Raw genomic sequence first — 27,013 nt, 5'->3', positions numbered from 1 at the left:
AAAACCTCAAGAGTACCACCCTCCCTCATTTCTGTTAGACTTCTCCCCAGGAAACAGATAATAGTTACTAAGAAAAGAAAATCTCAGCCTGTGTCATACTCAGAGGAGTTAGTCAGTTCCCCTAAGTCCAGAAGGAGGAGAACTCTCCTGCTCTGACTTGGACCAATCTGAATCTGATGATTCAGGTGCCTTTTCTTGCAGGACAAACAAGATGAGTTGGTGGATCTTGTTCATTAAAAATAATTAACCCCGCCATGCAACTCCCTTCAGTCCAAGACCCCTTCAGGATGAAGAAAAAAAGCAGGATACAGTGCCTTTTATGTATCAGAATTGATGGAAGAGATAGTGGACTTTGAATAGGCCAACCTGGAAGAGAAGAGGTCCATCATCAGTGTCACCCAAAAATGATACCAAGTTCAATTGCGTAAGACCACCAAATCTGTTTTGGTTCCCAAGGTTGATGACTCCTCCTTCCACCTCAGTCAAGACTGGTTTCATCATAGGGAAGGCTCAGTTCCTGTGGATGGAACTAGAACTCCAAAGGAAGTTTGAGCTCTCTAAAATGGGCTTTGAATCCTCCTGCATTGCAATATAAGCATCTTGTAGTCTCAGCTTGCACAGCCTTATCCATCATTCACACCCCACTACACCCACAGAGAAAGAGATCTTCTAAAGGAAGATTCTAGATAAAGGTAAGAGCTACTTAACTCATCCTGAGTTTTCTGTTCTATGCAGCCTGTGACACTACCTGGTTCTTTGCCAGATCCATCCTCTAACTCCTCAAGGCAACAGAATGAGTGTCTCAGGTTTGTAGGGATATAGGTGACCTCCAGGACCAATGTTATCAAGACACTCTTCAATGGGGTGAAACTTTTGAGAGAATTGTTCGAGAAAATGATTAAGGATTCTTCAGACCTGAACAAGATCACCCCAAATCAACCCTTTTCAAGAGACTCCAGAGTGAGTGGTAAATCCTTTTAAGTTTCAGCCATTCAAAACCATTTTTCTTTTTGCCACTCTTGCTCCATCAATGCCAGAAAATATTTTCCAAACCACAACCAGAGAGGGCCCTTACACGCTGCTTTTCCTCTATGAATAAAGCCTGTTGGCTCAGGAGTTCATCCCTGTAAGAGGAAGATGGAAGAACTTATTTGACCTTGAGCCAATACTACTTCAGCTAGATGGGCTCTTGAAATAGTTGCAGTAGGACTCCTCAGAGAATTTCAAGATTCCACTCCTCTCTTTGTCCTGTCATCTCCTCTTCCCCAGGGCCTCACAAAATGACAAGTATCGGGGTAGCCGTGTTAGTGTGTATCCACAAAAACAACGAGGAGTCCGGTGGCACCTTAAAAACTAACAGATTTATTTGGGCATAAGCTTTCATGGGTAAAAAACCCACTTCTTCAGATACAAAATGACACGCATCTCTGGACAATGCAGCAAAACTTATCACCTTAGAGGCCATCGTTACTATGCCGGTATTCAAGACATTTTTTGGTTTCTAGTCAAGATCTTTCACAGTGCAAAAAGAGAACAGGAGGTGTTTTATCCTCCCAGCCTGGGACTTCTCAAAAATGAACCTAGTAGTTTGCAAACTCCAATTCTGGTTGAACACCATCACTAAAGAAGTTGCCTCTCCAGATTTTCTTTGTTCTGTTGATTTCAAATAGGCCTATTGTCATATCTATGTACATCACCGATGCTACCTGCCCTCTGCAATTAGATGACAACATCCAGTTTCAGGGAGTGCATTTTGGCCGCTTCTCTTCTCATCAAGACTTTAGAAAATATAGTTATGTTGATTAGCTTCTCTCAGTCAGGAAGGCATCCATATTTACCATTATTTGGATCATCCTAGGGTCAGAATGCAATCATAAGAGGTAGCTGCTTTTTGTACCAGCCAGCAAGATTATCCAGATTCTCAAGAACCACAGATTCATAGTCAATTACAAGAAGAACTCCTTAATTCAGTTTCTGGAACTCATTCACTTCTTCTGGACAAACCTTAGACTGGCCCATATGCCCACAAGATTGAAAATCTTATCAAGATGTGTGACGAACAACAGAAGTCAGCTCACCAGTGCCTTTCATTACTGGGTATGATGGTGTCCTCTGTAGAGACCAGGCCATCTCTCCTTCTGCAGAATTTTCTCACTGATGATTGTATTATGAGAACAGAAGTCAGATCATCTGCTCACTCTTCCTTTTGCACTACAATTGTCACTTCCCTCGTGGATATCCCCTCAACACCTACGTAAGAGTATTTCTCTGACCAATCCATGATCAATGAGATGGCAACTTGTCAGGGTGGGGCGCTCAGATGGGCTCCCACATTATTTAGGACAAATGGTCCAGGAATGACATGACAGCCTCTATTTCCGGGAGTTAAGTTTTAAAGAATGTGATATTTAACTACTAGAACCTAAGACCATCCATGTAGGAAGCAGTAACAAAACATGACAGGAAGACAGTGAGATTTTCTGTCTGCCACTCACATCCTTAAACATGGAGGGTGGATATGTTATCTTTTTTTTTACATGGGCAATACTGACATGTTGTTTTCCTCACTCCCCTCAAATGGCTGAGATGGCTAGGAATATCAGGCAGGAATAAGCAACAGTAATCTTAACAACTCTACTTGCTCAGACATCCATTGTGTGTAAACCAACTGAGGATCCTGCTGGTCTTTCACATTCTCATTTACCAGGGCCCCTTAGTGCGTGCTTACACATGCGCACACACACACTGAACTTTTCATTCTTTGAGACTTGGAACCTGCTTGGAACCGGAGCCATATTACATCTCATAGACCTTGGTTCAGAGTTACGGGAGGGATGGAATTTTCTAGAAAGCCTCCAACTAAGAGGAACATGAGGGAATATGGAGAAATTTGTATTTGTGGTATGTGTGTGGAATAATATCAATCCCATCTCTACATCTTGGATCAGCTACATGATCTGATACAATTTTCAGGTGGAAAGTTCTTCCATCTTCCTTTGGTCCTCTTCCATAAGGACCTGAAGGGCAGGGACAGGATGATATTTTTTATTCTGTTCACCTTCGTATTCTACCTTTTGCTGCTTCCTATCAATATTAGACTGATGGAGTGATGGATGATACCCATGCAAGAGAAAGGTGAAATTAGCTTCATTTAATGTAATTTTATTTTCTTTAAATGAGTATCTGCCACTCTGTCAGAACCCACTAGTCTTGACTGAGTCTGAAATTTCTCTTCTAGCATGGGGAGCTCTTTTTTCCATATGCAAGTGCAGCTCTGGAAGGAAAGACAGAGGAAAACTATCAAAGCATTTCAAGTTGATACTTGGGTTTTTTTTTAATTTCTGCCTGGAAATTTCTCTGTTGTTTTCTAACTTGTTCTCTAGTCCTCGTATTCCCTCAGCTATGGCAGTATTCCCAGGAGCCAAATATGAGTGCACTACCTCAAAATGCCAGCCGGGGAAGCTGGCAAACAAGTTGGGGGGGAAATCACAAAAGGAATCTTTGCCTCTGAAGCTTGGGGCAAAGGCAGAAAACACATCATACCACACTGACAGACCAGCAGGTACACAGACAGAGAAGCTAAAATCACAGGTAAGGACTCCATTTTTATTTTTGTCTGCCTCTAGCTCATGTAGTTTGTTACAGCCCTTTCAAACTTCCCATTGAAACTTCCTTTCAAAATTGTGATGCCATCTGTATTTGAAGAAAATAGGTAGTGATTAAGTCCAGCAAATTCAGGATTTTTATTGGGGATAATCTGGGGCACGGTCCTGCTTCCACACTTTCAGCTGAAGTTATGGACTTAGTCTTGTCCCATTAAAACCAAAAATAACAGTAAAATCAATTTATTTTAAAAAGAAGTTAACAAGCATATTAAGTAACTCTCAACTGGTTTTGAAACTTTTTTTCCCCCTTTAGAATAATAGATGTCCTCAATCCCATGTTATATATTTTCCTGTAATTATAATGTTGTTTATAGGTTAGAGCAAGAGATTAGGCATTAGGAAACAAGTTCTGATCCCATTGGTTTGCTGTGTGACCATGGATAGGTCAGTGTGAGACCTCTCAATACCTCTATGAGACACTTTCCCCCCAGTGTTCCCATGTGCAAAAAAGCAAAAAACACGTTGCCACCTTTGTCTTCAGTTTGAGATACTCAGATGGAAAGTGCTATAGAAGTGAAAACTATTATTAGTATTTAATTAACTGTTTTACAGCCCAGTTATACAATGCTAAAATTCTACTTTGGGGTTCTGATTGCAGCGTAAGCCACATATATTCTTGTGTTGCACTGTTGCATGTTTATCTGTTATAGAAAAAAAATAGAAGGTTCTATTTGAAAAATTGATTTTTATTTACAGTTATGTCATCCAAAAAGATGCTCTTAGTACACCTCTACCCCGATATAATGTGACCTGATATAATACGGATTTGGATATAACGCGGTAAAGCAGTGCTCCAGGGGGGCGGGGCTGTGCACGCCGGCGGATCAAAACAAGTTCGATATAACACGGTTTCACCTATAACGCGGTAAGGTTTTTTGGCTCCCGAGGACAGCATTATATCGGGGTAGAGGTGTACTAATATGTCATAACAGTTCTACTACGAGACTTTCATTTGTATGCTGTGCTCTAGGAACATACAGAATACGTAGGCATTATAGGTGTGTGCACAAGTGCACTCACACAAAGCATATACATTCTAATGGAGTTACTTTTTGGAAGAAGATGGAAAGGAGTTACACTAAAAACATTAATGGGCTAGATTTCTCCTTGATGTGACTCCACTGTCTTCAGAGAACATACCCGAAGGATGTTTATCTCGGTGAATTGTATGAGCTAAGGTGATTTTGTAAATGATCCAGTTCAAGCAAATATACAAATCAGAGACAAAACTCCTCCACCCCTCTCCCCCTACCCTTATATCTGTTTGCTTGTATTTTAACATTTAGGGACATAATTAAAACACCAAAATGTTGAGTTTATAAGTACAATCTTAGATCTCATTGCAAACTTCTTCAAGACAGGCTGTATGACCTTGATTCTTAACACCAAAAAATATCAGGCAGTATATTAGGCAGTACCTAAATAAAATGGCCTGAGTTTTAGAGGTGCTGAGCGTGCTCAGTGTGTCTGAAAATCAATCCACAGACCGCTTTATTTAGATATCTAAATGTGGATCTAGATGCCTAACTTTGGGCATCCTATTTTGAAAAATTTGGCCTAATACTTTATATACCTATAAAGCTGTATGTATAAAGCTCAGAGTTTCCTATAGCATATGCCACAATAGCATTGAGTGTAAGGAGAGTTCTCTTCTGACTATTCGTCTATTTAAAATTCCCAGACTGGTCTATGCTTTTTTTCTTTAACTACATATGGGAAGAACATAAATCTTTCAGAAAAATAATTCTTATATTATGTCTCTTTCTTCTACATCACAGGTCTTACTAATTACTTATTTTCAAAGGTCTTTCCAGTATTTGGCTTATCAGAATTAAGAACTGTTGATGTACTTGTATGAAATGAATGTTAGTCATCCATTTCTGTTTGCTTTTGCTGACAAATAGAATATTTTGCTAAATTTAAGTATGTTTAAATCTTTTCCCCTGACATTATTGTGATTGGTTTTTCTTATTCTTTGATATCATGGCATTTTTGATACGGGAAGTTATCTTTTCTCAAAAACATATTTTTGGGTCATTCTGTATATTCCATGAATCCCAGTTTTGTTTGATGTAATTAATTCCATAACAATGTAGTACCTGACATATGTTTGTTTCTTAGGCAAACGTGTAAAACTCTTCAAGTCCGAATGGAGAAGTAGAAAAAGGAGGTTTCTGCTGTGCCTGATGACAATTTTTGATTTTTCCACACACACAAAATATCCTGGCTCCATCCTGGAGCACTAGTTGTGGTGAATCCTAGGCTTGGTCGGATTCTAAGGAAGGGCCAGAAGGTTCGTTGAGGAATAAAGAGTCAAAACCACTCCAGAAATGTGTTCCAGCCCTGGTTTATTACTCACACAGCAGCAGGTGTGTACAAATACCGGTTTCCACAGTCTTAACAGGATTTGCTGTACCTTATTCTTTATTGTAGTTACTTATAGTGCTCCACATGCCCATGAACCTTGGGTTACTGATATGAAAAGTAATTGGATGTAGGGCCATTCTTATGTTCTAAGTTTTAAAGCCAAAAGCCCAATTCTGCATTCCCTGCACATCAAACTTTTCTCATTGACTTCTCTGGGTGCACATGGAAAAGTAGAACTAAAATGTCATGTTGGCACCAGTGTGCACTCAGTCTACAATATATCTATTTTCTTCATAATGGAAGGCCCTAAAGAAAGGAATTTGTGCAAATCTAATCCCTGACCAATCCCAACTAGAAATAATTTATTAAAGACAGGAAAGGTTTGATGTTTGGTGTCTTCAAAGACTCAGGGAACTTTACAGCCATTTGGATGTATTGGGAAATGTTCTGTTTCATATACAGAATAAGCTTTATCTACTAGTTCAAGCACAGAATAGAGCATCAGGAGATCTAGATTTCTCTCATACTGACTTACTGTGGGATTCTTGGGAAACTGCTTAAACCAAAATTTCCAAATTTAGGTGGCTAAAATTTTGAGGAGTACCTAAGTGACTTAGGCCCCAAGGAGCCTAAGTCTCATTAAAAGTTAATTGTCCTATGTTTACTACAAGCATCTGAGTAAATAGCCTGATTTTCAGAGATGCTGAGCACGTACAAATGTAACTGAAGTCACTCAAGTTTGAAAATTTTGGTCTATGTGACTTGCCTAAGACAAATATCAAGTCTCTGGCAGACCAGGACAACAACCTGACTCTCAGCTCTCTCTTTTAACTAGTAGATCAGGCATATGCTACGGAAAGTATGATTGAATGGTGTTAAAGTTTCCAGAGCCTTTGAAACAGTTTCTTGAGCTCCCAGGGACGTGGTTGCCTACAGCTGGGCACGTGTAAATCCACATATACCTACTGTGTAGTACATCTGGATTTATGTGCCTACTTGTAGATACCCGTGTTTGAAACTTTTGTCCTTAACATCTCTGCATTCTAGTTTTTTCACTTCTAAAAAGGGAATAATAAAATACTTATCTCACATGGGTGTTATGAGGCTTATTTAGTTAACCTTTATAAAAAACATTAGGATTCTCAGATGCAAGGCATTATAGAAATGCAGAGTAGTACAATTATATCAGCAAGTGCCTGCCAATCTTATAAGCTGATCTTTTTCAGAGTGGATGAACATGCACAAGTGGCAGGACAAACTGTCATCTGCTTTCATGAATTGCATATGAATGATAGTTTATGGCAAGCACACTGTATGGATTTCAGAGTTCCAAGTAATAGTGCATGTCCATCTGTTCAAAAGATTTGTTTCTAGCCTAGATCTTCATTTGCAGAGTACAGGAAACTAAAAACCATTGACAGATGTTTCTGGTTGTGCAGGCCCACATTGATTCGGAATTCTTATACTACCATTAGGCTTTTAAAAGAAAAACATGGTTATTCCCATAGAAATGTGTAACTAGCACAAGCCAGTTGGGTCTATTCCCTGTTAGGAAAAGTTCACAAATGAATTGTTTTTCAGAGCCTCTTTTATTAATGTTTTTGGGAAATGTTAATGCCTTACTAAGAACAAGAATTAGGAAGCAGAAAAGGAAGGAAGTGTCCTGTGTCCACATAAGAGAGGTCCTTCTTGTTGCAGGATTACAGAACTCTGCTTCCATTCCCAACTATTACAAATATAAGACATAATTCTGTAAAACTTTATTCACATGAATAAGGATTAGCATCAGAGGGTCCAATAGACAAGCATGTATGAATGTTATCATATGCAGAAATAGGTTAATTTAGCATATTTACTTTATTGTTGTGTCTTAGAGAATAACATGAAACTCAGGGTACATAGCCAGGAATTTCTATGAACTGTCTCTTCCCTTATTTATTTAGTTTAAGGGGAAGCTGGTAAATTCCTATATTTAGGTTGCCTAATGTTATCCATTATAAGAGATTCTTGCAATTTTTTCTGTTAAGAAGGTCTTATAGTTCCATTGTTGGCAGCAGGCCCTTTTCTTTGTCCCATGAAATTCCAATTAGATTAGAGTGAGAAATAAAGTATTAAAAATCACTAGTTCCCTCCTTTCACTTGTGTTTCTCAGAAAACTGTTGAGGGCCTGCCAAAATCACGGAACGTTCCCAGGCCTGACTTATGGAGCAGCAACATCACCACACACTCCTTTGGGAACACAAGAGGGTTGGCAAAGGAGCTGTAGCAGGGTTGGAGAGAAGAGAGCTGTGCTGGGTCCTCCAGATCCAGAAATGACCTTTTCCACTATTCCTCGCCCTGGGAGTAGCATGTGGCACAGAATCTCCACCAACTCCTAAGGGGTGGGAGAGACAAAGATATACAGCTTTAATTCTGTTCCCTTGTGTATATGCATTTTAATATAGTCTTTAAACCACATTATAACATAATATTTTGTCCCCACAGAACATCTGCTTTATTCAATGCAGAGGATAGGCATACAGGGGACAGCTTAAAAGTTGCATGGGCAATCATAAATCTGGAAATTCCTAACTTTTGAGTGCTTGACTTTGCAACCTAAATGACATACTTTTAATATAATTGTTGTGTGTATAATATGTATTAAAAAAATCAAAAGAACTGTCTGTCAATAAGCTGAAGATCAAAGTATTGTAAAAAAATAGCTAATGAACACAGAATGGTCCAGTACACACTGATTTCAAAATATTGTGCACTGTTGTCTGGCTAATCTTCTAAAATTATTAAACTATTAAGTGAGAATAATTAGATGTCTCAATTAAACCTATAAACCACTCAATGGTTAGCAAATACATATAGATTTATTTACCACTTGGAATTAATAGGTATTTATATTAAAACATGCTGTATCACATATTGACTGGATCCTTCAATCCTCACACATGCAGGAATAAATGACCCTAATGCAAATTGTCTCATTGGGTAAAGAGGGACTAATCATGTGAGTAAAGGTTGCATTTATGGGCTTGATCTTACCGCCACAGGTGTAGAGAAGTGTAAGCCTTGGTCCTGGGCTAGCAGGAGCTGTTATAATGGGGGTTCATTCCCAGGAGAGGGAAGATGCGGTTTGCACTATACCACAGTCCTGGGAATTTCACAAGTGAAAGGCAGCTTTAATTTGTATTCAGAGTTCCAGGGCTGGAATCTGCCCAGAGTCTACCCATTCACCTGGCTGTGCCCCCTCCTGGCTAACAATACCAACTTTTTGGGCTACACAGGATAAGTCTGAGGATCAGCTTCATGACATCTTCTGAGGCCTGGTCTATACTACACAATTAGGTTGACGTAAGCTGCCTTGCATCGACTTAGCTGTGGAGGTGTCTTCACTTAAATTTGGCTTCTGCTGATGTAAGTGCCTCTCTACGTCAACTTAGTAACACCACATTTTTGTAGGATGTCTTTTTGAGTTTGAGATCATTGAAGATCTCCTGGTTAAAGCCCGGGTGGTTTCTTGGCGTACTGCCTATCTTTCCATGCAGAGGTTACGGATGAAGTAATGAGGTTGACGGTGATAGTGTAGACACCATGTTACTTATGTCGACTATTACTGGCCTTCAGGAGCCATCCCACAGTGCCTCACACTGGCTATACAATCGATACAAATGCTTCTGGGAGTATGTGCACTGCTGACACAAAATGCCATGTGTGCACACACCAAGCAATTCAATAACTGTGGTGGCTGTATACTGATGCAAGTTAGGTTGACATAATTTTGTAGTGTAGACATGGCCCCAGTTACGCTGGCAAGAGATGGTGTAGCTTAGGGCTGAATCTTACTCTAAACGTTTACCCACTGTGACAAAGTTCCTCCTCTATCTTGGTTGGTCCTGCGCTTATTGGCGGATTTTCTTGCCTCAGAGATTCACCATGTGGGTTGGGGAACAGCCCAGAGACCTTCCCCTCTGGAAGAACCCACAGTCCAGGTCAATTGGGAGGTTTAGGGGGAACCCGGGCCCGCCCTCTACTCCGGTTCCAGCCCAAGGCCTTGTGGACTGCAGCTGTCTATAGTGCCTCCTGTAACAGCTGCATGACAGCTACAACTCCCTGGGCCACTTCCCCATGGCCTCCTCCAAACACCTTCCTTATTCTCATCACAGGACCTGCCTCCTGATGTCTGATAACACTTGTGCTCCTCAGTCCTCCAGCAGCACACTCTCTGACTTTCAGCTCCTTGCACCTCTTGCTCCCAGCTCCTCACACTCATACCACAAACTGAAGCGAGCTCCTTTTTAAAACCCAGGTGCCCTGATTAGCCTGCCTTAATTGATTCTAGCAGCTTCTTTCTAATTGGCTCCAGGTGTCCTAATTAGCCTGCCTGCCTTAACTGGTTCTAGCAGGTTCCTGATTACTCTAGTGCAGCCCCTGCTCTGGTCACTCAGGGAACAGAAAACTACTCATCCAGTGACCAGTATATTTGCCCTCTACCAGACTCCTGTACCACACTGGTCTGGGTCTGTCACACCACCCACATGAAGAAATGTGTTAAGGTTCAGTTGTATTAAATTATATAGTGTTGTTTTAAAATAAAGCAAGTGAGTTCATGTACAATTACAGACAACTTACAGCAGCCAGTCACCAATTTAAATTAAAAAGTCTGCAACTGCAGAGTAATTATACTTTAATTGCTCATTTAGAACATAGAAATGAAGTAAGTCTAATTCGTTGTATTCATAATATAACAACCGTGTGAAAAAAGATATTAGCATAAAGGGAGCAATTATGTTCCAAGTATGAACAAATTAATTCAAATACATATTTAGGGTGTTAAAGGTGTTATGTCCTTTTTTCCACTAAGCGCCAGAAAAGTTAATTTTCAGATTTATTATTAAATGAAAAGTTGGTTGGAATATATTTGTGCCCATTTGGAGTGTTACTGTTCTCTTAGGATTTTAAAGATTGAGTATATACTGCTGTCAAACCTTATTTTTCCATAAAAAAATATATTGGCACAATACCTTGCCTTCCAGCTGCTCAAATGAAAAGCTATCCAAAAACAAACATTTCTGTAAATAACACAGATAGATATTAGCTAAAATTTAACTGCTTATTTAGGAAATTGACTTCAGCATCCAAGGGATCTATTCTCCCTTTAATATATGTGTGTGTGTGTATAACTGCCATTAACATTAATGGATGATGTGTGCTTACTTATGACAAGAGTTGCATACTACATAAAGTCAAATACAGACCACTATGTGAGTCACTCAGATTAACTGGATGTGACCTGTAAGTTAAAAGAAAAAAGGAGGACAGGTGGAGTAGCACCAGTGCTGGCACAGGAAAGCAGTTAAAAATGCCAATGAAATAATAGTAATGAAAAACAAACTAAAAAAAAAAGTCAGTGAGGCTTGATTTCATCTTCCATATAAACATGATTGACATCCAGTGCAATAGTGTTTTGCCGTACTGTACAACTGATTGTCAGAAAGATTTATTATAGCACTGTCTATCCCGGTATCATAATGCTAGTGGGTGCTACCCAGATGTAGTGCTAGATTTTTTTAAAAGTCTGATCCCTGTCTTTATACAATTGTGTGCCCAATTACGGCAATTGTACATCTGCTGTGAAAACAGCCATGTAGATATGTAACTGACCATTTGGGGGTGCAAATGCTCATTTTGCTTGAACATATATCCCTGTTTGTCCATGCAGTGCCATAAACACCTTTGGTATTACAAAAATAATAACTAGAGTTTGCATATACATTGCTACACACATTCAAAGGCTTCTGACTTGGAAATCTGACTATACAATCATTGTATCAGTAGATCAACTCATATAATATATGTGTATTAGAGTAGTACATATGATAATTTGCAGAGCCATATGATAAAATTAATATTATTGTACACCTTTTACTATCTCAAAGGTGTAAAACATGACCCTGCTAATAGTGTTAAACAAGGTTCAGGATTTGGTACACAGGGACCTTAGTCCACTTAGTCTCGTGGCAAATACACTAGGAAATTCATGCCAGTGGTTGGAAATCTGTTGACTGAAACACACAAAGGAAAAAATCAAAACCAAGTAAAAAGCACTGAAAAGGAAATCGAGTGATCGAGCAAAACAAACTTAATTAAAATATATCAAAGCCTCTTTTTTAGAAAGGGTGAATATTGGTTAGAGTCTCTTATTCTGTCAAACAGTCCTGTTTGGTGGGGAAGAAAAGATTAGTTCTGTTGTTCAATTTCGAGCTGGGAATGATAATCACTTTCCTGCTTTTGACCGAAGACAAACACAGAAGGGAGAGAAGACACAGGATAGTAAAGATGGAGGGAAATATGATTTTTGTTGATGTCCTTAGGATACAGATCAGCTGGTCAGTCGTGGATGGATACTCCGTGCTGGCAAGTCAGCTACAACAGCTGTTGCTGTGTACCCTGGTTTGCCTCGCTGGATAGGAACATCATCTGATTGGTCTGGTCAGGTTCCTCTTTCACTGGTCCTTCTTGGGCCAAGCATTGCTGAATGGGCATCTCATCTCCCTGTGCTGGTGCCATGCAGTATAGTTGATTTCAGGATCGGGGAGAAGCTGAGAGAGAGAGAGAGGGGGCAGGAGAAAGGTAATGGGGGATGAAAAGGGATAGATGAGAGAGAGGAAAACAGTGGAATCTCACAAGTATCAGGCTGGCCTCCTTGTTGGTGTAGCAGTAATGGTTGAGCTCCCTCACTGGAGTATCAGGGTCTGGGTGTTGTGGCAAAAATCCTTCCACCACAGCCACAGTGGTGATAGAAGTCTTTTTTTTTCTTTCCACAAGCCTCTTTTTAGGGTCCCAGAAACAGGTCATGGGTGGAATGGTCACATCCGCTTATTATTTTGTCCACTAATTAGGCCTAATTTTCAAAGCATCAATTTTGGTCCATTAATTTCCAATCTCCTACTCCTCTTGTTTACCTGTCATAATCTTAACACAATCTTTGGGTGGTATCAGTTTAAATTAAGCCAGTCTTTCTGTCTCTTCCTTAAATGTTTTCTTTTTACACAATTTTGTATAGCAGGCCACTGTAACAATTCATGAACCCTTTACTCACTTTCCACTGGTGTGTTTGCAATGATGCTAAGCAGATTGAGGTCTCTGTACATCAAATCCCCAGCCTTGTTTAACATTTTACCCAATAATCTCCCTTCTGGGGATTCATCCTAGCATTCCAAACCTCTGGGCAGTTTCAAAGGGCTGCTATGTGGGGGGAGGGGAGAATGCTACAGAAATGTTTCCTTCTCTTGCTATATCTCCCATTCCATCTAATATGGAATTCTTCTTCTCCCAGATAACTAGGGTTACCATATTCAAACATTTAAAAAAGAGGACACACCAGGGGGCCCCGGTCCCGCCCCTGCCCCAACTCCGCCCCTTCCCCGCCCCCGCCCCAACCCCACCCCTTCTCCGCCCCCATTCCAACCCTTTCCCCAAAGTCCCTGCCCCAACTCTGCCCCCTCCTCTGAGCACCCCGCATTCCCCCTCCTCCCTCCCGCTCTGATCTTGGTTGGGGGTTGCTAAGTGCTTCCCTGCTCCCCACTTGCCCTGCAGCCTCTATGCCCTTGCCTGCCCTGCTCCTCCTCACCCTGCAGCCTCTGCACCCCCCCGCAGCCTCTGTGCCCCCTGCTCCCCACTCGCCCTGCAGCCTCTGCACCCCCCCACAGCCTCTGTGCCCCCTGCTCCCCACTCGCCCTGCAGCCTCTGCACCCCCCTGCAGCCTCTGTGCCTCCTGCTCCCCACTCGCCCTGCAGCCTCTGCACCCCCTGCCCCCGCAGCCTCTGTGCCCCCTGCTCCCCACTCGCCCTGCAGCCTCTGCACCCCCCCGCAGCCTCTGTGCCTCCTGCTCCCCACTCGCCCTGCAGCCTCTGCACCCCCCCCACAGCCTCTGTGCCCCCTGCTCCCCACCCGCCCTGCAGCCTCTGCACCCCCCTGCAGCCTCTGTGCCTCCTGCTCCCCACTCGCCCTGCAGCCTCTGCAGCCTCTGTGCCTCCTGCTCCCCACTCGCCCTGCAGCCTCTGCACCCCCCTGCAGCCTCTGTGCCTCCTGCTCCCCACTTGCCCTGCAGCCTCTGCACCCCCCCGCCCCCGCAGCCTCTGGGCCCCCTGCTCCCCACTCGCCCTGCAGCCTCTGCACCCCCCCACAGCCTCTGTGCCCCCTGCTCCCCACTCGCCCTGCAGCCTCTGCAGCCTCTGCAGCCTCTGTGCCTCCTGCTCCCCACTCGCCCTGCAGCCTCTGCACCCCCCCGCCCCCGCAGCCTCTGTGCCCCCTGCTCCCCACTCGCCCTGCAGCCTCTGCACACCCCGCCCCCCCCCCGCAGCCTCTACACACACACACACACCCTCACCCGGCAGAGGGAGAGCTGCAGGCTCCACGTTGACTCAAACACTTCCTCGCTGCTCTGTGGGGGAGGAGGGAGCGGGGGAGGGACTCTGGCTGCTAGAGGCCCTAGTGGCTGCGAGCGGGTTTCAATCAGGCCAGGCATCCAATCAGCCACGCCGCACTCCGCAGGAGGGGAAATCCCGGACATTTCTAGTTCATTAGAAATCCCCCCCGGACGGCCATTTAAGGCTGAAAAAGCCGGACATGTCCGGGGAAACCCGGACGGATGGTAACCCTACAGATAACACTGGTCTGAGTATACAATATTTCAACTTGGATCAGCAACAGATTTAAAGACTCCTCTTTGGTGAATTTCAGGGCTAAAAATATGCTTCAGACTGCCTTGTATAACTGCAAATCTGGGAACTTGTCTTTTCAGTAGTATAAGGTTTTCTCAGTGCTGAGGATGCCAGAACAGAATACACATCAGAGGGATTATCCTTTCATAGGGTGCATCCTGATCATGGGAGTCCTCCCACCTATCCGGCATTGTAACAGCCATGGCCATTCAGTCCCCACCCTCTTTGGGGAATCTAGCATTGCTAGTAGGGTTTTGACTCTCCCAGGCACTCCATTTTACCATTGACTACAAGAGAATAGGCCTGTTTAATTTACTACAATTGCCTATATATTTTTCAAATTAAAGTTGCATAAATCCTCCTGGGGAATGGATCTGGAGTAGGTATGCTGTGTTGGCCATTTTATTTTTTGAATGCACAACAAAATAATTGTGCCTGACTTTTGTATTATTTCTTAATTATTTTTTTCAGACAATTGTGCAGAAGAAATAGTCATGTGAGGCTGCTTCAGCCAGTGAAATCTTGGTGAAATAAGAGCAGTGTAATAAACATAAATCATAGAAATCACAAAGCACAATTTTATTACTGCTTTTCTAGTGCAAATTCTAGAAATTTCCCAATATTGAAGGCAAAACTAAGTAATGAAACTCCTAAATCAATCCTTTTAAAATTCTGCTCAATGTTTCTGCTCTGCAGAGCTGACACGAGCTGTATGCAAATGATTTTGCTGAGGGCAAAGGAATGCTTCATCATTAACAAGCATGACCCTTCTCTCTCTGATCAAAATGTAAAACATATGGCCCTTGATGTTATAGACTGTGATTGTGACCAATACAATGCATTGCTCCTGAAGAGTAGGGATAGTGTCTCTTGACACAATTTTATATTAAAAAGTAACATGATCATTAATTGTATCCACTGACACAGCAGAAATATTCCTGAAATTAATATTTCTTTAATATGACAGAGGTTGTTTTTTAAACATTTCATGTTTAAAATACAAATCAGACATAGGGAAAATCCAATTATTGTGAAATATTTTGTCTCCGACTTGCTTTCCCTGTGGTCCTTCTGGTTTATGTTAGCTTGGGTGAAACCGCTCAAGTCAAATTTTGATAGTTATTGTATGAGCAGTGAATAATAGGGTAAACCTAGCTCTTGCTTGTGCTATGTGGGCTCTTATTCTCAAATGCTCCGTTCTCCCCCACTAAATTATTACTGTTTGCTAAAATGTAGTTAGTCTTTAATAGGATAATACATCTTAATATAGTATGAAAATATGAAGAAATAAGAAACAAATCTCCAAATCACCCTTTCTGTTCAAGGCCAGCCAATAAAAGTGTTGCGAAAGCAGAGTTGTTACAACAGACATCCTCTTATGTTGGAGCTGATGGAGGTAGCACAGAAAGCTCCTGTAAAAATTAATACTTCTGACTGTGTGGGGCCTGATATTTTGTGGCCTATGGAATTTTTTCAAAACAGAAAACCCCACATTTTTAAGCACAGTCACAGTTAAGATAACAGCTTCCTTCAGGTTTGGTGAGGCAAAGCACTGAAGTACACATGTCACTTAAGCAATGAGTAACCCCATTTTCATATCAGTGGGACTAATCACTTGCTGATAATCATGCCCACATTTAAGTGCTCCTCTACACTGCGGTCTCATAAACCCATTTCCACTACATAACACCAGATGCTATATCTAAAGTTTTGATATTCTTTAATTTTCTTTTTCTTTACAGGTAACCCGATAGCTAAAGACAACTCAAGTCTATCTCAAGGCTGATAATGCTAACATAACAGGAATTTCATACCTCCCTCCAGGCAATCCTTGAAGTGAGTTTACACTGCTGGGGTATATTGGCTTGTAATCAGCAACAGCTTGAGATCAAAACTACTGGAAAGTCATTGTGAACTTTTTTGTCACAGAGATTTCAACTGATTGAACTATGTACACTTACAAAATTGCACTTGCTGAGGAATTTATGGCTGCAATCTAAAGCGGTGATGCTCAGAGGGTGTAGAAGAGGCAGCAATCTTTCGGGTTCTCCATTCCAGACTGACGGCTTTTCATCTTTACAAAAGCAGTCTTCGAAATGTACTGGTTCTTTCACTCTGAAATGTTCCCTGGTTCTATGTACAAATTGCTGGTGGGACTGCACGCTACTTTAATCAAATTTATGTTGCAGAACTTGTCCTCTGGCATAGCGCAATTTTAGACATTTTTATTTGTATTTCTAATCTTGGATCTCTGAAAGGCTACATGTTTCAACATCTTGAAGTTGCTTTTGTTATAGGAATGGAAATATATATCCATCGTTAATAATTATTGTTGACAAGTAATAGTTATCGGAATACATCAATCATATAAGAATGTATAGCCAGCCTGACATGTTTCCCTAAGGCTAACCAACTACTGTAGCTCTTTGGCAGTTTCATTATAAGTATTTTATACCTTTAAAAATATACATTTCCATTTAGTTTGAAGATGATGGGTGTTTCTGGTATGTCCTTTACTTTCTTAACCTTAAGTCCTTTCAAGTTGACAGTAAGCAGTAAATGACATTAGCTAGTCCCTTTTTGTAAAGGTAGACAGGGATGCATGCAAGTTTTACAATTCTGAGATTGGATGGCATTCATTCAGAGTTTCTTTTAGTTATTTATTTTTTTAAACTATCTCTTGCTTGAACACAAGTACTATCTCGACGCTTATGTAGATGTCTGCTCAGTCTGTTAATAGAGGAAAAAAATCTTTCCCCCCAAATCTGAAGTTCATAAATGTTTTGCTTATAGTTATCCAGTCCCGGTCTTCTGGGACTTTCCATAGTCATTTCCCCTAATTAACATTTATTTTCCTATTTTCTATTTCTGTAGCAATTTTTTGTGATGTACTGTTCTATGAAAACCCTTAATATTTAAAGGCCTTAAACATATATGAATTTTGTTTCTAAGTTATTACAGAATGTATAATTTTATACTCCATTTAATATATTCAGTACCACTGGTAATACTAAGACAAAGGAACCCTGATAATTCATTGTTGTACTGTATTGATGCTGCATAAGCATGCTGACCGGAGAGAGAGAGTGAGAGTTAGATAGTATGCTTTATTGTCTAAATAGAGTCAAAGACCACAGCAACTCAGACCTAGTGAAAATAATTGTGTGGGCAGTCTCATTCAAATGGCCTGCATGGTTACCGGAATGTTAAAAAAAGCGGGGGGAAGTCCTTTTATAGTTACAACCCATTGACATGGCTAATTAGATATAAATTGGGTTCCATGATGGATGAACACACTGGAGTGCTCTGGTTAGTCACAGTATCCTAGGCTCTTCCAAGATTATTTCATTAAACCTCCCGTGTTATTGCACAGGAGAGCTAAAAATTAATGATTGTTGGGAATAATTTGAGATGTACATTTCATCATTCTGCTGAGAAATAATCAAAAATGTTGCCAGGGAAAGATATTCTTTTCTGATTAAAATTTAATTTGGATAAACTGTAGCACCACTAGCTATCTCAGATTTTTCAAATGCATTAATATTGTATGGATTTGTGCTAAAAGAGCATCTTAAGGAGAAAAGTAATTCCTTTGTTTGGAACAGTACCAATTATAAATGTGTTATTTTGTAGAATATGAGTTTGGCCTTAATTTGATCAAAATACTGTATCATGCTTCTCAATATTTGTTTCCTTTGACTTTGTTCTCTGAATCAACACTGAAAATACTGTATTATATACAAGTGTAACACATGCTTATCAATAGGTGAAAATAAATGGATTTTCAAATATACTGAATAGATTATCTGCAGTAGATTAATGTTGTGACTATTCATAACAAGTGAATAAAATTGTGATATCAAATTGACTCCCCTGTATGGATATGCACTTAGAAGATTGGTTCCTTTTACCCATAGAGCAAAGGTTTTTATACCCAGTGGAAAAGAAGATCATGGACTATATTAATTTCATGTTTCCTTAGAAAATCTTGGAGCAAATTCTACCTTTTTAAATTTTCAGAAGGAAGGAGTTTGAAGAGATATTTTAGCATTGTTTTCTATGACACGTACTGTCATGTTTCAAATGATAAATATTAGAGTTGAGCAAAATTCAGAGTTACCATCCTGTGGGAAACTCTGACATACAAGCATTTGGTTTTGGGACAAAATATTAAAAAATTTTCACAGAAGGGAAATTCTGAAAAAAAAATGATTTGGACATTTTTGACCAAAACAAAGCATTTAGCCATTACCAAAAAGAAAATATGTTTGTTTTGTTCTGTTGTACTGACCTGAAACATTTTGTTATGAGTCAGTTAAACACTAAACTGCATTACCTCATGGGAGTTGTAGTTCAGGAGCCTGGTGCCCCCATTTTCCCTTATGGACCAGGCTACATGGTTGGTCCATATCTCCAGAATCATGTGACTCACACAATGCATCTTGCAGCTCAGTCAGAGGGAAATCTAAATTGCATTATGGAAGATGGAGTCCTCCAAAGAGCCTAGCCATATGAAAGAATTGGGACCCAAACTATAACTCCCATAAGGCAACATTCTGATAGGAAAATGCAGCTTAATGGTTTGTTGGACTGATTCAAAACAAAATATTTTGGGTCTGTTTGACAAAATTAAATATTCCAATTTGTGTCAAACTGATCTGAAATTAAATACTTCATTTCTATTTTCCTGATAGAAAATGTAAATTTTCAGGAAAATCTAATTTTTCCTGCATCAACTTTATTTTTCTGTCTGAAAAACATTTCAACAGAAAATTCCCAGCCATCTCTAGTAAATATGAAATAACACTTAAAAGTATTGCAAGCATATGTCTTGTTAGTGTGTTGAATGTTAATCAAGTCAAATATTGCTACTGCTGCTATTGCCATTTTTAATAGCACTGTAACCATTTGTTTCAATATTCTAGCCCAAGCAGCGACTCTGATTGAGACTCAAGGCAGTAAAGATCCATCCACAACAATTTTATTTCTGTTTCAATGTTTCAACACTTCATTGTGACACCACACTTAATTCAATGCAACTTTTTCTGTATAGTATCTCTCACATAATCTCAAGATGCTTTACATCATTACACAAGATGCATAGAACAATTTTGTTTTGAAACTAAAGTTTATTATAATGTATATTATTTTGTAAGTGATCTGTCAGGTATTTGCATAATCATAAATGCATATGCATTTTTGTTAACAGGTTGTGATTATATAGCTATAATTTAACATACTGACATCCACAGGAATACAGATAGAAAACACTAAACTATGATTGACATCTATTCTGTGAATTTACTGTCTTATTCCTCGGCCTGAAATTATTGTACATCAGCTGCTAGCCAAGATACTGGCAAGTGGAACATGGTTTTGATTTGCAATGCTAATATCATCTTAATCTTTTTTGTTTTCTTGCTAATAGTTAAATCTCTTGAGCTCTGCATCAAAAATGTCACAAGTAAACAATCTGATGGAATTAAATAGTTTTTCATAATTTCAGTGCTATTAAATGGCACTATGAACATTACCTAATCACAGCTGTCAGGCTTCACAATTCAGTTCTCCTCCTGGAAAACACTTAATGTTTGTTCTTTCATGGTATTAGAAAATGTTCCCAAATTACATCTTTAAAGTCATTTATGAGAGCTTACAAAAGCGATCTGCTGCCACTTCACAGGCAGTTGGTCTAAATATTTTAGTGAAAATGTCCTCCTTGGCTTTCTGTTGTACAACTTCTATGTTTGCTTGAACCACTTACGTGCTGATTACAAAATGTGATACACGAAAGATCTGAATTTTCTGTTACATCTTTCTGACAGCCGATGACACATGTTGCCAACATCTCTCAATGCAAAGAGAAGCTTAAGATTGTCTGACAAGAAAACTGTTTCCAGGGACATATCAAATATTATTAGTATGTTCTCTCTCTCTGTCTTTGTCCCTCAGATCTCTGTGAAATGGGCTCCCAGGGGCAGCAGTAGCCAGAGGAAGCCCTGGTAGTTCAGCTCCACCACTAGAGCTGCTGGGGACATAGGACTAGTATGGCAGTGTAAGAGATCTCCAATAATCCTAACCTCCCACTTATCAGCAAGGTCTGTATGGAACTGTGTGGTTCGGAGGGTGGATCCCATTGTGAGGTGGTGGGGAATTTTGTTCCACTAACCAAAGGAACAATGTGCACCTGGGGTCTGATCCAAACCCTATTGAAGTCAATGGAAAGACCCCCACTGACTTTTTTTTGGGATCTGGGTGAGATCCTCAATGGGAGTTGAGGGTGGCCAGCCTCTTGCAGGATAAGGCCTGTAAGACCTATTTCAGCAAGGTAATTAAGGACATACTTAACTAGAAGCATGTGACTAGTCAGTGAAGTGCCCTGTGAACTTTTGGGCTAGTGTGCTATGGAAAACTGGTAAATTCCTTTTCAAGTTATTTTCCATTTCTTCCTATTCTCTCTACATCACGCACTGAAATGTTTGCCGGTAGTGTGGATAGAATCAAAATAGAAGTCGTCATATTTGTTTATTGATTGTCATTAATATTTGCAGATAAAACATCATTCATCAGATCAACCTCAGCAGTGATCTAAGGACTTGCAGCCAGAATCAGGTGCATTTCTTCACTACATAGTATTGGGAACTATTCCACGTAATGTCAGTACATTTATAAGGCATTTTCATACTTTCAAAACTTTACTTAAAAAACAAATAGGCCTTTGCTGTTAAATCAATGAAGGTACCAAATCATCTGTTCTGCTTTTATGGATGGAGACACAATAGATATGGCTCATAGGCCAGGAGGGGTAGAAGGAAGGGAGTGCCATTTTGATAGCTTAGTCCCATTATTTCCCTTTCTCTCAGATCAGATGGGCCCCAAAATTAAGGATCTACATTTGGGAAAGGGGCAGGCCCAGTGGAATTTGCATCATCCCACCACCAACTCATACAGGAATCCTCACAAAAGTTAATATGGAGCCACAGTTAAGTTGTTTATTGTTACAGCCACCTATCCCTCCATGCAGGAAACACACTTTAGGGTCAGTTCTGGGGAAGGACCTGGCTAGAAAGTCCCTGGCAAGCTAATACCAGAGCTGCTCTGCTGAGGAGGGGGCTGGTGGTACCATGGGAAGTGCAGAGGCATAAAGCCTCTGTGTGTGAAAAGCCCTGAGCTCTGATGGTGAATCCTTGAAAATCTGCAGGATGAGGGGATAAACTCCCTGCATATTTGATGGGCTGGGGAGAGGCAAACCCTGACCTCCCAGTATAGAGAGGGAATTCTGCAAGTGAATCTCCTTGAGCTTCCAGAAGCCTACATTGTTTTGTCTAATGTAGCATCATCACTGATAACTTTTCTAGTTTAGACACCATTTTCTCTGTGGGACTATGGCTTCTGATGCCTGACTACTTGATACCTGCAGTTGGGTAAATGTGATGAAAATACTTCACTTTTGCTGTTCTGATGGAGCATTTTTCTGGATTTAACTTGACTCCTCCCCCCCTTTAGATCCCTGGAGTATGGTAGGTAGAGTGGCATCAAGTTCTTCCATAATTATTCAAAGACTATAAATATAACATCTTCACTGTCTTAAATCCGTGAAACTCAATGTTGGTTTTGTACACTATCTCTTGAAAAACACGTCTTGGGCTGAATGAATATCAAATGGTAACCCAGAGAACTAGTTTCTCCCTTGTGAAATATTAAAATATGGGAAGCATTGAACTTCCTTAGTCCAGATTTATCCACCATGGCCCTGATGTGGTATCTAGAACACCAAAGAAATGCATAACAGCTGATTTTCTGATACATCATCAGAGAGAGGTATCTGATAATCTTTTCTCTTCCTGTTTTGGTAGGTTCTGGCACCATTATCTGTTTAGAAGGAAGTGCCAGTGTTTGGAACTAAAGAATATAACTCCCGTGCCCCTTTACTGATGTGGAGTTCAATTTTTTCCTCTTTATTCCTTTTTTTTTTTGTCTCCTTTTATTTTTTTTTCTTGTGCTGGGATTCATCCAGTTCTGACAAGATGGCTCATTGTGTGCAGGCAGGAACTAGGATCACGGAGAAATCGGAGTGGTGGTTAAAGAGGTAAGTGCTTTATTAGCAGTGGCCTGGAAGTGACATAGAAAGATTTGCAGCACTTCTGGAAGTAGTGAGACCTACTTACATTATCATTTCCTAAAGTGGTATCCAGCACAGGCTGTTCTGTGGGCATTAAAACATTTTTGCCTAAATGTAGATGATTTGTACTTCAATATGCTCACTGCTCATAAAGCTGATGGAATGGTCATCTTTGTAATGGCAGATGATCTCAGTAGAATTTACAAACAGATGAAGATTGTTTTGCTAATGTCCATGGGCCAGGTAGGCAGAATTTGGTCCCAGATGCTCTGCCTAATGTTCATGGTAAAAGGGACTTGAAAACAATGCCTCCATATGCCATAATTGCTGGAATTATTTCTTAGACATATTCCCTTGTCATCCTTCATATGTAGAGCTCATTAGATTCCTAGTGGGAGAACATATGGAAGGGGAAGATGATGGAAAACATTGTAAAACAGATTGTATATTTACATTTATATTATAAAAGACCTCTGTGCTCACAGCAACATGATGGGGAAAGTTTGGACTCATCCTTCCCACTTCCTAATAGGATAAACATTTATACTGCTATAATCTCAGTGTTTTTAGAAGACACATAAACATACTGGGTGAAATGCTGGCCCCACTGACATCAATGGAAGTTTTGCCGTTGGCATCAGTTTTCCCAGGATTTTGTCCACCTTTTCTAAAGTCATAATCAAGTCATGCTCCTATAAATTGTTTTGTGTGGAATCCTACTGGCTTCAGTGAGTTCTGTGTGAAGGCAGGGGCCCATTCACAAAGCATAGCTTACAGGAGTGGGCCATAGACTGTAGGTTTGTTACAGCCATGATTTCTGTGACAAAACCAGGGTTTTTTGTCATAAGTTACAGGTTTTTTCACCCAGCTCAGCTGGTGAACAGGATTCCTCCATGAAGTTTTACTAATATTCACTGTGGAGGAATATACCATTTTTTTAAAAAGGTAAACTATTAATAATTAATTATTTCTCTTTTTCTCATGATTTCCCATGACAAAAATACAATCCTAATTTAAAATATTGTGTGCAATGACTTTTCCTATTTTTAAAATGAAAATGAATTATTCATGTTGTTTCCATGACAAAACTTTGACTTTTCCCATCTTTTGCCAAATATTCAGGCTGTATGTGGGTGGAGAGTATCTCTCTTTCGCTCTTCCTCCCCCTCCCCGCCAAGAGCGAAGAGCTACTGCAGTTTAGTGACCTGGTGAACATGAAAAAAATTCCAACAATGGTGATTCTTTGTCAAGAATTGACCAGAGTTAGTGCCATTTCACTGTGCTCTGAGAATTGAGCACAATGACACTCCATAAAATGAATGGGTTTCAGAATATTGGGAAAGCAAGAACACTGACTGTCGGGAGAGGAAGCAATGCTAGGTTGTTCTTTAAATGAAAACCACATGATATACTACATGAGCAAACAGTGCCACTGGTAATGTTTTATGTGGTGTTCTTCCTCAGACAAAATGACTGTTTTCACAAGTTATGTTATAGCTCAGTATGGTAACGTGGAAGCAGAAAAAATAGATAAGTTTTTGAAGAAGCACTAAGTATAATCATTACCTGTATTATGCTATCTTGACATAAATGACCATTTAATGAGCTGATTCCAATTGTTAAGGGGTAAATAGCTATGATCTGCTGCTGATTTTTGTTTGTATTTTTTCCATCTGTGTGCACTGGTATATTTATATTAAAATATTAGTGACTTTTTTCTATGTTCTTATTAGTACGCACCTTTCACTTTTAAAGATATTAATCCTGTAAAGTACCATGTGGTTGTCCACTCCCTCAGTGCTAGGGTAAGAAACTAGAAGGGCAAGTGGGAAATAGCCCTGGAGGTTTATTCACTGAATTACTCTTAGGCATGCCGCTTGATCCTGCTCACTGAAGGCAGTTACTTACTACTCACATGAGTAAACCAAGGAGGATATATTCCATCATCTATAACGTTCCAAATCCTTGTTTTGAATAAAATCTGATTGTTTAAGATCCTACATGTCCCTGCAAGGGGTAGTAGTGTATAGAGTATCGTAGTGTATCAAGCAGTAATAGCACCCTGCTGGATAGAACCGTATGTACTAACGTGGGTCCTGGTTATCAGAAGTGCTGAGCACCCTAAGATCCCAGAGGAAGTAGATGGAGTTCTGGGTACTCACTGCTTCTGAAAATCAGGGATGTACTTTAATGATGGGGGCAGGGCAATAACAGACATATGCATATTTAGGCTGTGGGAAGAATTTAGGTTGGATCTCCGGAAGTTTGAGAGCTGAACTCATGAATTAACTTGACCGTAGTCAGCTGTGGCTAAATAACTCGGTGTTTATCTTCTACTAAATGGCCTGGATAAAACCTTGGATTTAGTTAAGGCTGGGGACCTTATGTTGGTCAAGTGCCTTTGGCTATTTGGAAAAGAAATACACAAGTAACAAGAGTCAGTTAATTCCTGGGTGATTCTGTTCTCTTTAGTGAAGTTATTTCAGGGATGAATCTCGCCTTAAATGACTATGTTATGTCATTTAGAATCCTGGGTTTCAGTTCATTTCAACATCTATATGCAACAATTATGTGAGACTGAAACAGCATCTGACTAAGATATCAGCAATATGCAGATTACAAAGAGCTCCGATCCTTCTCTACAGACAGCACTATCCCCAGTCACTGAAGAACTTGATACCATGATGATCACAGATCCCAGTTTCTTCAGAGCTCCTGTGACTTAGTCTTTCCACAGTAAAATCACATGTAAAAGGAGTCTCATCACATGTACTTGGGGTAAAATTCACACCTGTGCTGCATTTCACTCCCACGTACACCCTGAAAATAGGGCTGCAGCAGTACCTAAGTGTGATATGGGCCTGTGATACTCCTCTGCACAAGTCTGAAATTCATCCTCACTGTCCATTTCCAGCAGCAACTTTTCTCAAGAATTTAACTATCCGCCAGCTCCAAATATTAGTCTGTCTGGTCAAAAATCTGTGTTTTAAAATGTGTCCATATTTAAATGTGATCCTGTGCAATGATTCCAAAAGGGCTTTTCTTACATTGTATCACACCTTTAAGATTATTTAAATATCTCAAATGGGCATAAACTCAGCCAGCTCATTCACAATAAAAAGCCGTGGGTGCCTTAAGCTACTTTTTATCAGTCACAGGAGTGTCAAGGTGACCTTTCCTGCTGTTTCAATTACAGAGCAATGCCATCATTTAACTGTTAGAATGATGGAAAGCATGCACTTTGCTATTTGAGAGGCAACATTTCTAGAGAGGGAGCACTAGGAGAGTGGGTATAAGAGGGGCTATATATATATATATAATGTGTCACATTAAGAAGTTGAGGAAGACTATACCTAGTGGAACAGTCTAGTCCTAAAATCTAAAAATTCTTTTGGAAAGCTTTCTGGAATCACAATCTCTCTCACTGATGCTGAATCATTAATAATGATTACTTTGTCCTTGATTTCTTCTACCACTGTAGCTATTTGCTGTAAACATTCAGGTTGCCTCCTGGTTTTTATTTCAGGGAAATTTTCACATGACCTTGAAGATATGAAAATAATGGAGCCTTTTAGAATTTCTTTTTTCATGGAATTTAAGTTCAAAATGGGTTGATATGTTTTATTCAACACACTTTCTAAGTTTCATTACCATGTTCCCTAACATACTTCAGCTCTGGTGTTTTGACTATCAGTCATTACTGAAACATATAGGAAAACACAATCACTATAATGTTGTTAAAATGCACATATTAATATAAAATTCAAGCAATAAAGAGCAAAGGAGCTAGAATTGCAAAGATGCGATATATATATAGTTATAGCTAAACTCTGGGAATGATTAAAATATACTGTAATTATTTTAAAAAAGCTCTTTGAACAGCTATTTTAATTCCTTTGCCTTCAAGTTTGAGAAAAATAATTTCTACACATATAAAAATGCAAGCTACATTTTTATATAACTTATGTAGAGCTGGACAAATTTTGGAAACATTTTATTTGCAAATAAAGAATGAAGAAGAATACATCAAACTTTGTATGAATAGTATTTAGAAAGGTTACTCTAAATTACGCTGGTTTCAGAAGTCCCATTGGATCTGCTGTGTTCACCCAGATCAGTAGTGTGCCATGTGCTCCAGTCTTGCC

General features: G+C 40.0%; 1 protein-coding gene across 6 annotated transcripts in view; it reads left to right on the top strand.

Annotated features, from left to right (window-relative positions):
• Positions 1 to 18,539, top strand: part of TAFA2 (TAFA chemokine like family member 2) — a 311,638-nt gene extending 293,099 nt beyond the window's left edge. For 5 of the 6 annotated variants that reach the window (XM_065558034.1, XM_024108057.3, XM_065558044.1 and 2 more), the window contains 2 exons: positions 5,787 to 6,034; positions 16,489 to 18,539. In XM_065558034.1, the coding sequence (XP_065414106.1) occupies positions 5,787 to 5,798 (12 nt within the window). In that variant the 3' untranslated portion in view covers positions 5,799 to 6,034; positions 16,489 to 18,539. Of the gene's footprint in view, positions 1 to 5,786; positions 6,035 to 8,184; positions 8,747 to 16,488 lie in introns of those variants that run through there. The other variant, XM_065558052.1, reaches the window with a different exon arrangement.
• The last annotated feature ends 8,474 nt before the right edge of the window (positions 18,540 to 27,013 follow it).

Source organism: Chrysemys picta, chromosome 1 (assembly GCF_011386835.1).
Source record: "Chrysemys picta bellii isolate R12L10 chromosome 1, ASM1138683v2, whole genome shotgun sequence".
Classification (NCBI taxonomy): Eukaryota; Metazoa; Chordata; order Testudines; family Emydidae; genus Chrysemys; species Chrysemys picta.
This window is presented reverse-complemented; position numbering and strand designations above follow the sequence as displayed.